The 17,346-nt window shown below is 35.8% G+C and overlaps 1 protein-coding gene across 5 annotated transcripts in view; it reads left to right on the forward strand.

The window, feature by feature from the left end:
- Positions 1-17,346, forward strand: part of LOC149779863 (steroid 17-alpha-hydroxylase/17,20 lyase-like) — a 64,852-nt gene that overhangs the window by 39,581 nt on the left and 7,925 nt on the right. For all 5 annotated transcript variants that reach the window (XM_089936538.1, XM_089936536.1, XM_089936540.1 and 2 more), the window contains 3 exons: positions 5,448-5,559; positions 6,933-7,198; positions 7,832-7,959. In XM_089936538.1, the coding sequence (XP_089792664.1) occupies positions 5,448-5,559; positions 6,933-7,198; positions 7,832-7,959 (506 nt within the window). The remainder of the gene's footprint in view (positions 1-5,447; positions 5,560-6,932; positions 7,199-7,831; positions 7,960-17,346) is intronic.

Consider the following 17,346-nt stretch of genomic DNA (forward strand, 5'->3'; position numbering starts at 1 on the left):
TCAAATGTTATTCATCTTTGATCGGCAAATTCCACTGTAAAATACACATAGATCAAAACTGCACACGGTTTTTATTTTGACGTGAGCACTGAGAGTTCCATCACAACTAGAACAGATATTAAGTGTAGTTTATGTTAAGATGGATAACTCAAAGTTTTTGTGGAGCATTTCTAGAAGCCAGAGACTCCTGCATTGGGATCAAATAGGAACGGCTGATTGCAGATGAAGATAATATTTACATAAGAATTTTATCCTTGCATCATCATCAGCTTAGATTTGTTTAGTATAGTGAGGTACCCACATTGAAACCAGGTAATGAAAAGAATCTACTCGATGAGTATCAATTGTAAATAAAAAATATTATCATTTGCTTATGTATGCATGTCTTTTTTCGGATGGCTTACAATTTTAAAGTTTTTTCACAGTGGTTGCAAAGAAATAATCTAAGCATATGTCTCATCTGGTAAGCAGTCTTGCTAAAAGTCTTAAAACTTCTTATGTTGAATAAACTCTTAAGCATGTTAAGAATAATGCATTAAGAGACAGTACGCATTGTAAACAAAACTTGATATATTCATTACCAGCAAAAGTGATATGCAGAGTTGTCTCTCACAACACCTATTCTAGGTTTGTGGGCATCTCCCTGCATTTTCCACACACAATTCTGGTAATCCTGTGTTGGGGGTTGGGTGATAACCACCACACTACCTTGAACCTGGCTCCAATACATTAAAGACAAGGCTGGGTTGGAAATGCAACACCTGTATTAATAGTTCCTTCAGCCTGTCTGGTTCCACACTTATGATCTCCAGGAATTTGTTTAAAAGATTAAGCATACTGAATCCCAGTATATATGTGGTACAGAATGCTTGAAAGCTAAAATCATGATACCATGGAAATTTCAGCATTTACAACAATCATGTATTTACATCAATTATTAATCTTTGCAAGTCTGCCTTGGTTTCTGTGCCTTTCAGGGAGAAAATGTCTTATCCTACTGAGAAGCCATAAACTTGAATTTACTTTTTTCCTACTAATGTTTGATATGTTCAGTCCATGATATGTTATTATCTACCAAAACACCAAGTAGTCTATCAAGACAGACCATTTGCAAATTTTTATCCTTCCTTGTCAGGCATAGTTCATCACTACCAAGATTTGTTCTTTTTAGCCATGTTGAGATAAGTAACATTTTAGTTTTACCAGTATTTACCACCATGCCATTGCATGTGCACCAGTTGTCCAGTTTGTTTAGGGCATCTTGTAAAGAAATTTCCAGTTCGTGCTTTGTGTTTTGGATGTCTGACAAGGTTGTGTCATCTGCATAGAGATCTGTAGATGAAATTGAGTCCCTTAGTAACAGGTGTAGGTCATTAAAAAATAAAATAAATAGTAATGGACCTAGAAGTGAGCCTTGTGGTACTTCATATCTAATTGTTCCAGGTTCAGACAGAACATTATTTATGTAAACATGTTGTGTTCTCTCACTTAAGTACGAAGTAAACCATCTAATTGTGCTTTCATCACACTGGTAAATTATCAGTTTCTTTAAAAGGCTGGTAGTTATCAGCATCATTCTTACAACCAGATTTGTGCATAGGAATTACTTTTGCTGTTTTCCATATTTTGGGGACAGATGAGGTTGCAATATTTAAATTGATTATGAATGTTATGCTATCTGAAAAAGCTGAGTCAGACGTTTTAATGAGTGGTTGACGAATCTGATCAAGTATCTTGGTATCAAGTTTACTGAGACAGTTTTTAACAAATTTTTTATTATATACCTATTGGATAAAGAAACATGCATCCTCATCAAAATTTTGGATAATATTCCATGGAACTTTATATAGGTCATCTTGAAATTGTTCTTTACTTCAATTTTGGAAAGATCTGTAAGTGATAGTTTTGTGTGTATTTTTCCTATTTCTCTTGCATTTAACTTTTCTTGTCAAAAATGTAGGGTAGTGTTCACTAAGATCAACATTTGATACATTAACATAAGCCACATTGTCTGGTAGGTTGATATAAATGTGATCAATAAGAGTGCTTGATATTTCTGTTACCCTTGTGGGCTCATTTACCAGCAGGACTAGGCCTAATGATTCAATAAATTCCATCCAGTTGTTCCTTATTTGAGTATTGAGTAGGTCCTTATTTATATTGCCAAGTATATATGTGTCTTTCTTCTGTGCAAGAACATTTTCTATTTGTTTCCAAAAAATTATCCTTCCAAATTGCTTTGGAGGAAGGTGGCCTATAAATGAAACCAACTAGGAATGATTTTGCATTATTTTAAGAAATTTCCACCCAAATGCTCTCAATTTCACGTGACTCCAAGTCTGATCGCCTTTCTGCATTTACATCTTCCCTAATGTATACAAGACATCCCCCCTGCTGTCTCTCTGTCCCTGCTTAATGGTTTATTGTAGCCTTGACAGTGAAATAGATTTATTATTGTGGTTAGCATTTAACTTGGTTGCAGTGAGTCCTAAAACATGCATATTATTTTCCTTGGAAGACAACATTAACTTAATCTGTTCTATTTTTTCCACTATACCTTGTACATTTAAGTGACCCATGTTAAAACCTTTTGTTTTTAGTTTCATATCAAGTATATGTATTTCATCATGCAGTGGGGTACTCTATGAGATTGTCTCCATAATACTTTTACCATTTTGGTATTATATACGGTGGCCATATAAATGAGGTGGCTTCTGTATTTTCTGTGGTTTCTGTGCATGGTCTTCCTTTATCAAATCATATTGGGGTGGGGTGGTGAGTAGCAACAAGAAAGTAAAGCAGTTTAAACATACATTGTTTGGTAAAATAAATAATCTTAAAATACAAGTATGCACTTTCTAGGTTGTGCAAAACACTACAGACTTAGATATTAGAGTCTTTGCCAAGTTACTTAGTACCAAAAAATTTTCACTATGTATCAATACTTGTTTTGCAAGATATAAATAAATAATTACCCTCATTCTTGTCTGCCTTGTTTAGACTATGTGTAGAGCTTGGTCAGCTCTGTATTCAGACTGCACAGGATATCTTCCCCCTCTGGTTCTTGCTCCATGCCTCGTCCTTCCTCTGCCTTTTAAAGGTTGCTCTGGAATTGAGCGTGACAGTGAGCTGATTTAAGTCTCTCTAATGAATTTTAATATGTAAAAGTATTTCATAATTTGACAACTAATATATTCATGATTACTTAAAGGAATTAAGTGCTAACCGAGAATGAGAAACTAATACATGAGAGGTTGTGATTTGATGGAAGTTTTCTGGGCTGGATCAGGTCAAGTGTTGGGTGGGTGGGGTCCAAAATTTAAAAAAGGCCCCTACTTTCCTCGAATTGGCACCAAAGCAAAGTTTAAGTGTCTATTTACTCAGTGTGCATAATACCAAATAAACATGCGCAAGAACAAAACGGTGGTCAAATTTCAAGTGACAAGTGAATGTACGTTTTTGTGTGTGTGTGTGTGTGTGTGTGTGTGTGTGTACTTTTTTATGACCTGGCCATTAGTTTTGGACCTGGATTCCATATTCCAGTCACAGCTTTAAAATAAAAAGACTTATTTAAAACCTTGTGTATGTAAAGTATTAACTTGGAGAAGCAGAACACAAATTCTTTTCCGCTTTGTTTGAAACGCCAGAAAGATGAGTGTTAGAGGTCCACTGGTGACAGTCTGGTTAGAATTTATGAATTGATGAATGAAATTACTCAGTTTTGAGCATTTTTAAATATCCTGGATGCTTTTCATTTTTAAAATTGAGTAGTGGGGACGTGATGGAGTGTGAATACTACTAGGCAAAAAATAGAGTACCTGTGGGTTTTTGCAATATTGTACAAAGCACATCGATTTAAATTAATCTTGTACTTCAAAAACTTTCAAATATAACTATAAAAGTAGTTTTACATACACTCCAATGTATCCTCAAAAAAATAAAATTAGAAAGGAAAAGGATAAGGAGAAAAGAATGAGATCAGAAGATCTTACTGGCTGCCATTGACATTTTGCGCAGTCTCGTTGTGTGGTTGTGTTTTACGTCATCATCTTCATTGTTTACAATATGGCATGTAATTATGCAAGTTTCAGTCACTGGGATCATGTGTATTATTCGTTCGGGATCTGTCCATCATGGCCAAGCGGGATTTCAATATGGAGACAATATATTTGTTACTCTATGTATGAAGATTTCAGAGAGCTCTTAGTTCATAATGAGAACCTCTATGTACTTGATATTACACCAGAATTGCCTTTTAAATAGTATTTAATCAGTTGATATACATAAATGTCCCAACAGTTTTGCAAGCAAATTCACCCTCAGCTGCACTATTGTCTTTAATTCTGTGACCACCTCCCAATAACAAAAGTTGTTGGATAAGAATTTTAAGCCAGCACTGCCCCCTGTTACCCATCCAAAGTTGCTTGCATGGGTGGTTGCTATGCCACTGTCTGTAGTATATAATAAAAATATTATTAATTTGGTACAGAAAAATATTGTGAATTGCTTTTATTTGTATTGCATTACTCGTTCACAATATTTTCAGTATCAGACCAATAACCTATAACTATATAACACATGTGATAACAGATCATGCTATTATAAATGAAGTCATAACTTCATGCAAAAGAAAGGCGTAACGACCGAGCCAACTGAAATATAATCTTACATTTGTGCTCATTTCATTTGGAATTTATGAAATTTGTACAGCAGTTTCAATCTTTTGCTCGTCAGGGGCTTTCAAAAGATAGAACGTATTTGACTTTGTAAATTTAATTTGGAATGAGCACTTGTGCAAGATTCTTCATCTAGGACTTCTAAACCTTTCAAGTATCCATTTGATGGTGGAAAGCAGTAAAAATGCTATTACCATGTAATAGGCATTCGTTTTATACATACCGGTACTCTCGAAGGAGCATGCATAATTTAATGTCGAAAATTGCTATCGATTTCCATTTATCGTGGTCTAAATATTTAAATTTAATAATTGCCAGGTTAAGCTAAAACTGCCGTTTCGATGGCAGTAAAAATAAAATGATACAGCTTAGAATGACTGTAAAAATTTCACTGTACATGTTTACATCGATTTCAACATGTTAGGGGATCATAATCGCTCATGTTATATGTTACGATTTTGATCATACAATACACAAGTTATCACTGTCACATTTTTCATTTGTTAAATGATGTGTAATATTAAGATAGCACACATGTGACTTAAGAAGAAAATAAAATATAAATACATGTAGCTTTTTGTGGATTTTAATACAAACTAGAATTATCATTGATACTTGAATGGCAAATAATTAAAAGGTATGCACTTATCTGTCATTGTATGTACACATATCTTAAAATTCTGTAAATAAGAAATAATACAATTTGTTATAAATATGAACTCTAACAGTGAACAAAATAACTTTAATTATGATGTATTTTAACTTTTGAAGCCCAGGAAAAATGACACTGTTGTAGCCGACCTTCTGAGACTGACAGAGGATCCAGGTCTTGATGTGACAGAGACTACGGTGAAGGAAACCTTCACCAACCTCATTTTGGCAGGTAAGTGTCTCTGAGATAGCAAAAGTGCATTTTATGTCATCTCTAGTGGGTTTGCACCAGTTGCCACATGGAAACAATTGTTGAATGATGATAACTTATTAATTGCAGTATTTTCTATATTACCAGTGAAAAATATTCTTATATTTGATTTTTATTCTTTTCTTCTTTCAACAAAAATACAGCATTGAATCAAGAATAAATAATGATCATGCTAGAACTATTTCCATGCAATAGCTGGTGCAGTAATTTTAAAAAAGCTTCAATAAGATTTTACCACATTCTTTCTCTAGACATTTTGAATTCATGGCATATACTACTGTTGCCAGATTAATATGATTTAAGGGAAGAAGATATGTAAAACAAGTATTTGATATTTTTTATGCTTTGATTATAAAATCCTGTTGAATGATGATTTTGACGAAATATATGCTGTTCATTTAATTTACAGTTTTTCCAAAACATTTATGAGACAGTGTTTGATGCAGTTTGTTATGCAGCTCGAGAACAGTAATACATCATTGGGCATTTAAGCTTATCAAAATTTACATACATGTTACTGCCCCCATTTGAATAGTATAAAGTTTATCAAAATTTACATAACTGTTTTTCTCACTCTCTCTCTTTTTTCTCGTGTGCTTCTACCATGAATTCTTCTTTGCTTACCTCTGCTGTGTCCTGATTCTCACTAATCATTTACAGATTCTGTTTGAGATGTCGATCTCTTTCTGATGGGGTTATTGAAATGTTTACTTTAAATATTGTTTTTGCCACTATTAAACAGTTAAATACAATAAAATACATCTCTTGAAGGACTACAAGTTTTAGTCCAGTTGCTGAGGTTTTTGTTTTTAGATATCAGTTAGGATGTTAGGATAGAATAATGGAAAAGGCCAAAGAAATCAACATTATTGATGAAGTTTTAATACTGTATATTTATGGGGGCCCCGAGTGGCCACGTGGTCTAAAGCACTTTCCGTTATGGATCTCTGCCATCTGACTTCTGTCTGTGTTGGTTTGAGTCTAGGGTTCGGCCAATGTGGATATGTGAGAAAGCTTGCCAGTAACTTGTTGTGGGTTGGTGGTTCTTTCCAGGGTTTTCCTGTATTCTTCCTCCACCATTTATACTGGCTGCCATGTATAGCCTATATTGTGCTGAAAATGGTGTTAAACCCAACAGGAACAGCAACAGGTAGTATAAATTGCTTGTGTTATTTATTCATACCTATATTGGATCTGTATTTTTTTATATAGAACTTATATATTTTAGGGAAAGATATTGCTTGTTATTTGTTTTAACATATTGTGCATTGGTTACAGTTTAAAACTAATAATTGCTTCTTTCTGATAATAATTTAATCTAAATTCAATTTAAGGGACTGATACTACTGCGACTGCAATGACATGTCTTCTCTTAATACTAATCCACCTGCCGGAAGTACAGGATCATCTGCAAGTTGAACTGGACACTGTGGTAGGCCAGGAAAGAACCCCGTGTCTCGCAGATCGTGCAGCCATGCCATACCTCGAAGCATGTCTGCTTGAGCTACTTAGATACATTTCTCATGTGCCACTGGCCGTGCCACATTCTACGATCTCTGATACATACATCGAGGGACAAAAAATACCGGCAGATACAACGGTAAGAAAGTATTTTGGTCGCAATCTTATCAAAGCGGTTCCTTCCAATATTCTTCTTTGATCAAACCATATGACACAAGCAGTGTTGTCAAAATCGTAAACTAATGTTAGCAGCATGTCAAAATCTACAGTTCATATCCAGAATCATTTTTGCTTCTCCTAAAGAACATTATATGAGAAGCAGAAATGACAAGAAAAGATTCATCAGACTTCTTTGAATTCTAATAAAGCAATATCACTGATCTAAGTTGGCAAAACCTAAAATAGTTGCTTGATGGACCATGTTTGAATTTCAGAACAATAGTGTTAACTACTAACCTAAATTCTGTCATCACTCATGTACTTAGAGACCATCACAAGTGGCCTATTATAAATCATTCGAGACTATTGATGATACACTACAGATGCATGAAAATAATTTGCCGTTTTGTAGCTTCTGAGTCACTGAATTTGAAGAGATAAAAGATTCAAATGTGAAACACAGATGCATTTGATCTGAGACTATATATATTTAGCTGACTAATCAAGAACTGATTAATCTTGCACCACTTTATTGTTTTTTGTTTGTTTTCTTTTTATATAAAAAACGATATGCATATGCTGGAAGAAAAAAAATTATTGTTTCATATTCCAGATATACATCAATCTATGGGCGATGCATCACGATGCAAGTTTCTGGAATGATCCATGGGTGTTCCGACCAGAAAGGTTCCTTGATAAACATGGCTGCATTTTACCGCCACAAGATGAACATAGGAGAAGGTAAACAGTCTGAAGTTTTACATTATGGAAAGAACTATAATCTCAGATAATTCATCTCTCACCATATAAGCATTTGTTGTTGTTCCTCATTCACACATATGTATCAGCAGCCACATTCACACCAAGATTGTATTATAATAATAATAATAATGAGGACTTTGTATAGCGCCTAATCTTTAGAAGCTCTAAGCACTTTACAACATTAGACAACACCTATAAGATAAAAAACATATAATAATATTATTACAAAAACAAACACCATGAAATTAGAAAAACATTATAAAAAAACATGCTGAGAATATTTCAGGTAGGAAACATTATTAGGTCTTATTATTATTATAACAAACAAAATTTTACAACGTGTCTGTGTTATATGGTGTAGCTTGCCGTTTTCATTGAGGCTCTTTCTGTTTTACTTAATCATGCTTTTTAGTTCATCACTACAACTGTTTGACATTTTTTGGACTGAGTGGAAGGTGTTTGTATTGAGCTAGTATTAAGAACTAAACAACATATTTGTGTAGAATAGGATTAATTAGAGATTCAGCAATTTGGTTTGGATAAGCATAATAAGTACCATATTCATCTGTCAAATTGAGTACTTGTACTCATGCCGAACAAAAAAGATCACTTCCTGGACACCTTACAATGACGTTAACTTTCGATTTTTTAAAAATAAGGTGAAATTACTTAGGATGATTGAAAAATATCAAAATATTAATTTCTGTACCAACTAAGGGTGTATACATGCAACATACCCATTAAAAAAATATTTAAAATAAAAATTTATCTTGATGGATATCACGACCCAGCTATGAAATTCTACTTAATATTGCAGAAGATGTACATTAACAAATTTAGAGCCCCCAGTCGGTGAAGCTGACACACTAAACACAATATAATAACTCAAGATGCAATATATCAAAGTTTTAGATAAAATCTAAGGATTCAAATTAAGAAATATATTCAGCATAAAGACTTCAATATCTGTTCAATACAACAGACATAGTAATTGACCTGGTCAATCAAATTCCCATTGAACAAGTTAATCATTTAGAATTTTTAGGTCTCCATTTGAGAGAGTCACTATTCCAAGGTTGTCTCTTCTACTCATCTGCTTCAATCCTTATCCTTCTTCCTTCCTTCTAATTGTTCCTACTTCCTCATTTCTTTCCTTCCTCCCTTTCTTTTGTTTCCACCTCTTTTCTTCTACTTCTTATTTCCTCCTTTCTTTTATCCTACCTTCCACTCTTGACTTCTCCGTCTCCTTTTTAGCAGCCTTGTGGTGCAGCTGGAAGTTTTTGAGGGAAGTTTTAGTCTATACAAATGATCCCAGTTCCTGCTTAAATTTTAGACCATGCCTCCATTCTGTTTGAGCCTTCTAGTTGACTATATTTGATTGGTCCACCTGGTTTTCTTATTTGATTTTAACGCGGCATCAACCACCTAACCCTTTTCGACATGAAGCCAGGGGAAGGTGGGATAAGAAGCCAAGTCTGCCTGCAGCAATAGTCCAAACCAATCTAGGGATTATGTTCCTTTGCAGCAGTCTTGGTGGCTGTGGATCGCGTACTGTTTGTGGTATATGGTCATGGGTGTACATGTTAAGTATTTTGCCACGAACATAATTCTTTACACACCTGCACGTAAGAATAAAATTGGAACTTTTTTACAGAAATTTGCTATAGAGGCATGTGCAACCTTTCTGCTAGGAACAGGGCCATAGAGAGCGATCACATGCCCTGGGGTAAGAAACACCCAGGCCTCTCCTAGTTCTTGCTCAAACAAAATGTTTCTTTTATAAAATTTAAAAAATGTTGTTCAGCTTGGGACCCTATGGGTCTGAGCCCAGGGTATATATCCCCGGTTGCTCCCTCCTCTTGTCATCAATGGCTAGGAACAATGTTAACTCTCGCCAGAATGTACTCAAGATGTGTTCCTTGAGAATCGCTTCACGCAAGCTGTCATAGGTTCATTCGAGCTCGGATATCTTCATCCACTTCTCAAACAAAACACAAACACGTGCAAGTGAGTTTCTGTCGGTTTCTTAAAAAGTTTCTGATACATCTCTGCAGTAATCATCTGCTACATCATATGCTAGGCTGTGGAAGGCTTCCTTTATAGTGCCTTTTAGAAATGCAGAGACATCTATTGCCCAATGCATTTTGGGAATCTGGTGATGAATTTTGGAGTGGCCTTTCTTTAGAATTAACCACGCCTGTTCTCGTTTAAATTTTAGACCACGCCCCATTCCATTTGAGCGCTTTAGTTGACTGAATTTGATGGGTCTGCTCTTTTGGTTTGAACTTTGTGTAAACCTCCCTAAATTGACGACTTTAACACAAGGGGTGCAGTGTATAAGAAGCTGACTGTGCCTGTGACAATAGTCGAACCTAATCAAAGGATTATGTTCTTTTGAAGCAATCTTGGTGGCTGTGGATCACATATTGCCTATGAAGGACATTCAGTTCAGGTGTATAAGTAAATTAAAAATTCTGCTGCACATGGAATTCGTTACAATGGAGATAAGATGGATTTCAAACCATGATACTTATATTATATGACCTGTGCCTTTCTAGTATGTTACCACAGTTGAATCCAATGGTGACAACGTTTGATTTTAATGTTAATGGAAGGAACATGCCCATACTTTTATTAAAGAGAACGATAGCACAACAATCATATGACGCTGTTATTAAAGTCAAATGTTTTTTTTTTCTTTGTATGACATAAATGTGTGCACTGATAATGTTACCTTGATTTTTGCTTTTTTTTTTCAACATCAGCATAATTTACTGCAGTTCACAAACATCAACATTATTTATAGTAGTCAACTAACAATATTTGACCCTGGAAAACAGATCACTTGACCCAAGGAAAACACTGTACAAATTCTGATCAGAAGCATTATTTCTTCTCAGTAAATTCAGTTTCATTTCATTTTGTGTTATGCAGTTTACCGTTCATTTGGCCGCACCAGACTAAATACCATGACTTGATACGGTAACCATCCCTCACAGGAATATCCATGTGTCCAGTGGCTGTGCCAGGCTTAATCCTTTGCATCTATACGGAACCAACTGACCCTAACAAATAGACCCACTATTTCAGTCAGTGGCTCCCTATATTGTTGTGTTTTATTGTACAGATACCCTGCAATGCAATAAATGAGAAACAATGCTAGTAATATATCCATTTCCAGCCAACATATGAAAGGAATAAAAAGTGGGATATGTGTTTGTTTCCTTTTGACAAAAGTTGTTAGAAAGAAAACTGAATAATGACACAGGTGCTGGCACCCAGCAAGATCAGCCAAAGAACAAGACTGCACAGTAGTAGACAGTTTTGAAATTACGGTATTTACAACATGAATTGGCCAAACTTCAAATTCACTCCCTCTTTCTTCAATCAGAATATAAAGTCTGAAGGGAAACTGTAGCACAACAGTCTATTTTCTATTGCTCTGTTATTAAAGTCTGAGATTTGTTATCTTAGTATAACATAAACATGGACACAGCTAATGATGCATTGATTTAGGCTGCCAGCATCATATTGAGCAAGCTAACAACAGTCAACATCAACATTACATCAGCAACAAAATTATTTACAGGAGTCACCCAGTGATATTTGATCCTGGGGAACATAAGTCATTTGAAGATAATCTGATAGGGGAAACAATGAACAGGTTCTGATGACAAGAATCAGTTCTCATTGCTCATGAAATCAGGATGTCTGATTGGACCAGTATTCCATGTCGACCACTACAGCAATTTTGGGGAGGCCTCACAAAGTAAAACTATACCGCAGCCCACATTTACATGATCTTCAAAAAAGGATAAACATAGCCACTCTCATTCAAATGAAACTCTAGACCTTTTGGATAGTAAGCAGAAACATTATTATTTACATCATATACATGTACACCATCAACAGAAATGAATACAGTACATTCCCTGCAATATCCGGATATGCAAAATATGCACCGTCCACTTTAATTACTTTCTTGGCTATGAAGATTTTTACTCAGCCTCAACATTGACACCATTAATGACGTGGATGAATCGGACTTTATTGACTAGGTATTCTGTGCCATTCATCTTTGTTCATCTAATGGAATTTGACTTAAATCATTACCCCCATTTAAAAAACAAGCTGCAGTTGAGGAGGTGCATTCCATTTGGGAAATGTGAATTATCCTCTTCAATTTAGACAGTAATCATATCATCAGATGGAAACACTTGCCTAGTCTTTCTTGCATCAAATCTGATCCACCTGGACACCTGTCTGTTGATGAACCCACGTACCAAATGGAATTATCGGAAGTACTTAAATATTAAGCTAGCTTATGATTGACACGCTTTAAAGTTCACAACATATGTATTCTTATTATTTGAGGAAGGCTTACATCATGAGGCTACGTGAATTGATTGATGTGAATGAAAGCAACTGTTGCATCAGTAACCGAGCATGTCCTACATGAATGTGATTTATAGGATGTTGATGGAATCCAAATAGATGTAGTTGTATGTAGCATAACAGAGAACTAGTAGCATTTTAAAGGGTCTTCATCATAATGAGAGTAATACATTGTTACTATTCCAATAACCAAAAAGTTATAGTGTTTGCAAGTGCGACACAGGTCATGAGTTTGAACTCCGGCCGAGTCATACCAAAGACTTATAAAATTGGTACTAGCAGCTGCCTCGCTTGGTGCTCATTATTAGGATGTTAGTGTTTGGATAGGTTGGCCCAGTGTCTGGATAATGTGACTGGTAGGACATCATGGTACAGGTCTGCCGCATGGTGCCCCAGTGCTAGACATCACTATAATCTGCCACACTGCAGACATTGTAGCAATATGACTCAATATGTTAAAGCTACGTTACAACTCTAAATTACATGTCTGTGGCATGATGCCCTAGTGCTAGACATTACTATAAACTGCCACACTGCAGACATCATAGCGTTATGACTGAAAAATTGTTAAAGGTATGTTAAAAATCCAAATCACACACACACAGGTCTTCATAGAGTATGATGGCTCGTTGGATCCTGTTGTGGTCCTCTTTGTTGGTTACAATGTCAGTGTACGTGATGCCCAAGATCTTGTGGTGTCATCTCATTTCGAAGGTTTAAATCCTGTAGATCTGACATGAGTGTCCATGTTTCACAAGCATACCGAAAGATGGATATGACAATCAAGTGCATCAGCCTTATTTTGGAACCAAGGGCAATGTTGGTATCTTTATCTGGGCAATCATGCAATCTGGTTTGGAGCCCTTATCTGTCATAATTGATCCCAAGTACTTGAAGCTTGTGACTCTTTACAGCTTCTCTCCACTGACTCTTGCTGCACTGATGCCATTGGTGTTGTTTGTCATCAGTTTGGTTTTTCTGCGCTAATCTCCATACCGTATGGTGTGGAGGTTGTGTCGAGGCAATCAACCAAGTCAGCCAGTTTCTTTTCCTCTCCTGCTAAGCCATCAAAATCATCTGCAAAGCAAAGGTTGGTGATTGTTTTTCCTCTGATGCTGACAGTGCCCTTGTGGTCATGGAAGGCATCCTCCAAGATCCTTTCCAGAAAATGTTGAAGAGTGTAGGTGACAGTAAATATATCACTGTCTGACTCCAACTGTTATTCGAAACCAATCTCCTCTGCTGCCATTGATGAGGACAGTGCTGGTGGCTATGTCATAGACGTGCTCAACAACCTGCACCAGGTCTGAACTGATGTTGTACTTCCTCATAGCTGCTCATAAGGCCGCATGTCATACCCTATCAGAGGTCTTTTTGAAATCTATAAAGATGTGGTATAGTTTCTGCTGATGCTGAAGGTATATCTGGCAAAGGATTCTGAGATTGAAGATTTATTTTGTGGTGCTCCATCCTGCTCAGAGCCTGCCTGCTCTTCAGCAAGGCTTTTCTCTGCTTGAGGCTTTAGTCTGTTGAGAATTATCCTTAGCAGGACTTTGCTCAGGTGACTGGTCAGACTTATGGTTATGTACTTTTGGCATAGCTGTAAGTTTTCTTTCTTGGGGAGCATGACCTAGAATTGAGTGCATGTGGTGGGTCATTCTCCTGTCTGCCATATTTTGTTGCAGACAGTAGTTAGGACTGTAACTATCTCTTCTCCACCTCCTTGAATGAGCTCTGCTGGTATGTTGTTAATGCTGACTGCCTTTCCTTTCTTTTGTAATCTAACTGCAATTTCTACTTCCTGATGAAGAATGGGGTTGTCATCAATTTCTTCTGCCTGAGGGTAACTTGGTACTGCCGGATCTTGATGGCTTTTGTGATTGTACATTTCTGAGTAGTATTCTGTCCATCACTTGAGGATCTCTTGATCTTCTGTGAGGCATTTTTCCTGATTTGTCTTGGATGGCGGTAGTTTTCCCTTGTTTATGGGTTGTAAGATCTTTCACCAGTTGATATGCCATTTTGCTGCCATTTCTACTCAGACTGTCTTTGATTTTGCAGCACTGTCTTTCTTTTGCCTTTTTCATGCTTTTCCTGATCATTTGTTTATCTCTCTGTATTTTCAAGCTCCTTCATGATTGTGTCCCCTCTTTTGTTAAAGTAGAGTTTATGCCCTTCATCTGTTGTTATTTTGGCAAAGTTTTTTCAGCACACTTCGCAGGGACCAATAACGTTCCATTTGTACCTCTCCAACTCATCTGTACGTTCTTTCAACTTTCCCATAGCCCTCAGTGTTCTAACGTTCCATGTACCAGTGATGATGTTGTCTCTCCCATGGATCTTGGTAGTTGGGGAACCAGTAGCATACTTGTCACCTCTGTCCTCGTGTGCAGTGGAAGGCGCAGTCACTGTTGACCTGGGCTGTGACCGATCCAGTATGGATGTGGTTGTGGTATGGGTCCATTGGATCCATATGGGATGGCATAAGGCACTCCTGCTCCCTTGAGTCTCCCAGCCATGGGTAAAATAGTGTGATGATAGCACAGCATCACTGGGTGGATGTCTTCCTTGATGAAGTCAATGGTCAGGGCTGATCTAATTCAGCCTTGATATGGAGATGCCCTGCAAAAGCAACTGTTTCAATTAACAATGAGAAGCTGTTTGTATCTTCTCACTGAGACATCTGGAATTGGTCATAAAACTTGTACACTTGACCATTTGTTGTAAATAGCATTGTTTGTTTAGCGAGCTGTAAATTATTTTATGATATTGTTTACCCACAAGGCATTTTACCATTGACCATATTGTTTTTGGAGAAAAAAAAAGATGCTAACAAATTTCAATAAAACTTATTGTTGTTTTCATCTTTATCTAAGTGATAACTTTTGTGTGTTGTCTGAGAGAGGGTTTTACATAATGGTTATAAAATACTGTTGTTATCGAAATTGAACTGACTGTTCCATCCTCTGGGCATTATTTACCCTGCAAAAATATATGAGGATAATAATAATAATAATATTATTATTATTATAAATATTATGATCCTCATATTTTTATTTTATTATATTTGTACGATTCAGTTAATCTTTGGAAGTGAGTTACAAGAATAAGTACATTTTAATAATAAAAACTATTTATAACTGCCCATTTTGAATATAGTAGAACAAGCTAGCTCTTTAAAATTCAATGTTAAGCATCCCACACTTTTTGGAAAAATCCTGTGATTTTAACTGACGGTAAAAAAAAAATGTTTTCCCTATGTTAGAGCACAGTCTACTTCATAACTTAATGGTCATTATGTTACCGAAATAATACAAAGACTTATTGATATAAAGGCTACACAAGTTCACGTAACCTTTTTCACCAAGCACTTAAAAGAAAGTGATTAAACGATAATATGATGACTGAAATTCAAGCAGGAGAGGGGTCCAGTTGGGTGCACATGTTGTTATATAACCAGGCTGCTTCATACCCAACATGTCTACACAAGCTATCATATTTTCATTAACTTTATAGTATTTACAGTTTCCCACTTGTTTGTATCCTCCTACCAGTTATTAAAAACAAGTGGCTTCAAGGATATATAAAAAATACACAATACTAAATCATTTCATTTATATTTTTTTAAATTTCTAACCTGATTGTTGCCAGGTGGTCCAAAACATCATCAGCTTACTGACTTTTAGAATCAGACGGGGGTTTCTTTAGTACTACAATAGCCATATTTGCATGGCCAGAATCATTGTTTTCAAGCAAAATATGTGATGTTGTTCACCATCATTGATAATCTAAACAATTCCATAAATTTGGGGGTTATATCTCTTTGAAGACATGTATGCTAGAGTTCCTCCATTTTATTTGTTCAGTTTGTTTTAGCAATATTAAAACTAGAAATTGCAAATATTGGTTGCAGACAACACAGCTTTTACTGAAATGGACTAATCTTGAAAACCAGAAGAGGACAGTGAGCAATCTGCTTGTTTACATCAGGAGCTTCCGTTTAGTTTGAAATGCAAATAAATTGAGACTTAATGACACCATGGCTACAGTTAGGTTAGAAATTATAAATTGATGAATAAAATTACTAAGGTTTGTGCGTTTTTTATATAGTTAATGTTTTTCATTTTTAAAATCTGCAAGGTGGGTGGGTGTGTTACAAACAAATGTGCAAGTGTGCGAATACTGTGGTTGAATCTAGCATAAAAGAATTACTAATGTTTGTAATTATGTATTTTTATTATTGAAAATGATAAAGAAGTCACATTTTTAAATTGTTAAAAGTACAAGAGAACAATAAAATCAGAAAAATATATAGCAAGTCAAAAATTAATCTTAAAATAACAGTTTGTATACAAAAGGATTAAAACGCATTAAGTCACAAGGATTAGTTTATAAGTAGTGTTTAAGACAAGTTCATTATATTGATCAAAAGTTAATTTGCTTTATTCATTTTCTCAAAGTTTGGTATTTTACAATTTAAATAATGGTACTGGCCTGCCTAGTATTATGGTTGTTCCAAGCTGTGGGATACATTCTATTTTTAGATGAGGTAGTAATTTGTGATGTCATGTGAAGGCCTGTGCTAAACAACGCTGCTGAAATACTACATCCTCATATGGACATATTTCATATTCCTGACATGGTTTCTTCATGAAACAGCATCTGTATATAGACAAATAGAAATATAAAATGACCTTTGTGCTTGAGTCTACTCCCTCACTCAATTTTCGTTTCCAAAGTTGTCACTTGTGGACAATGCAAGCAAATTAGAAAACACCTGATAATGTGTAGGCTTCAACCTTAGCTCATGATAATATAGCTGTACCACTGTTGCCTCATTCAACCTCAGCTGATGTTATATAGTTACACAGGGGCCCCGAGTGGTCTAAAGTGCTCTCCGTTACGGATCACTGCCATCTCTCCTCTGTCTGCACTGGTTCGAGTCTCGGATTCAGCCAATGTGGGCATGTG

The sequence above is a fragment of the Sinohyriopsis cumingii genome, chromosome 16 (genome assembly GCF_028554795.1).
Source record: "Sinohyriopsis cumingii isolate HCF-2022 chromosome 16, ASM2855479v2, whole genome shotgun sequence".
NCBI classification, from domain to species: domain Eukaryota; kingdom Metazoa; phylum Mollusca; class Bivalvia; order Unionida; family Unionidae; genus Sinohyriopsis; species Sinohyriopsis cumingii.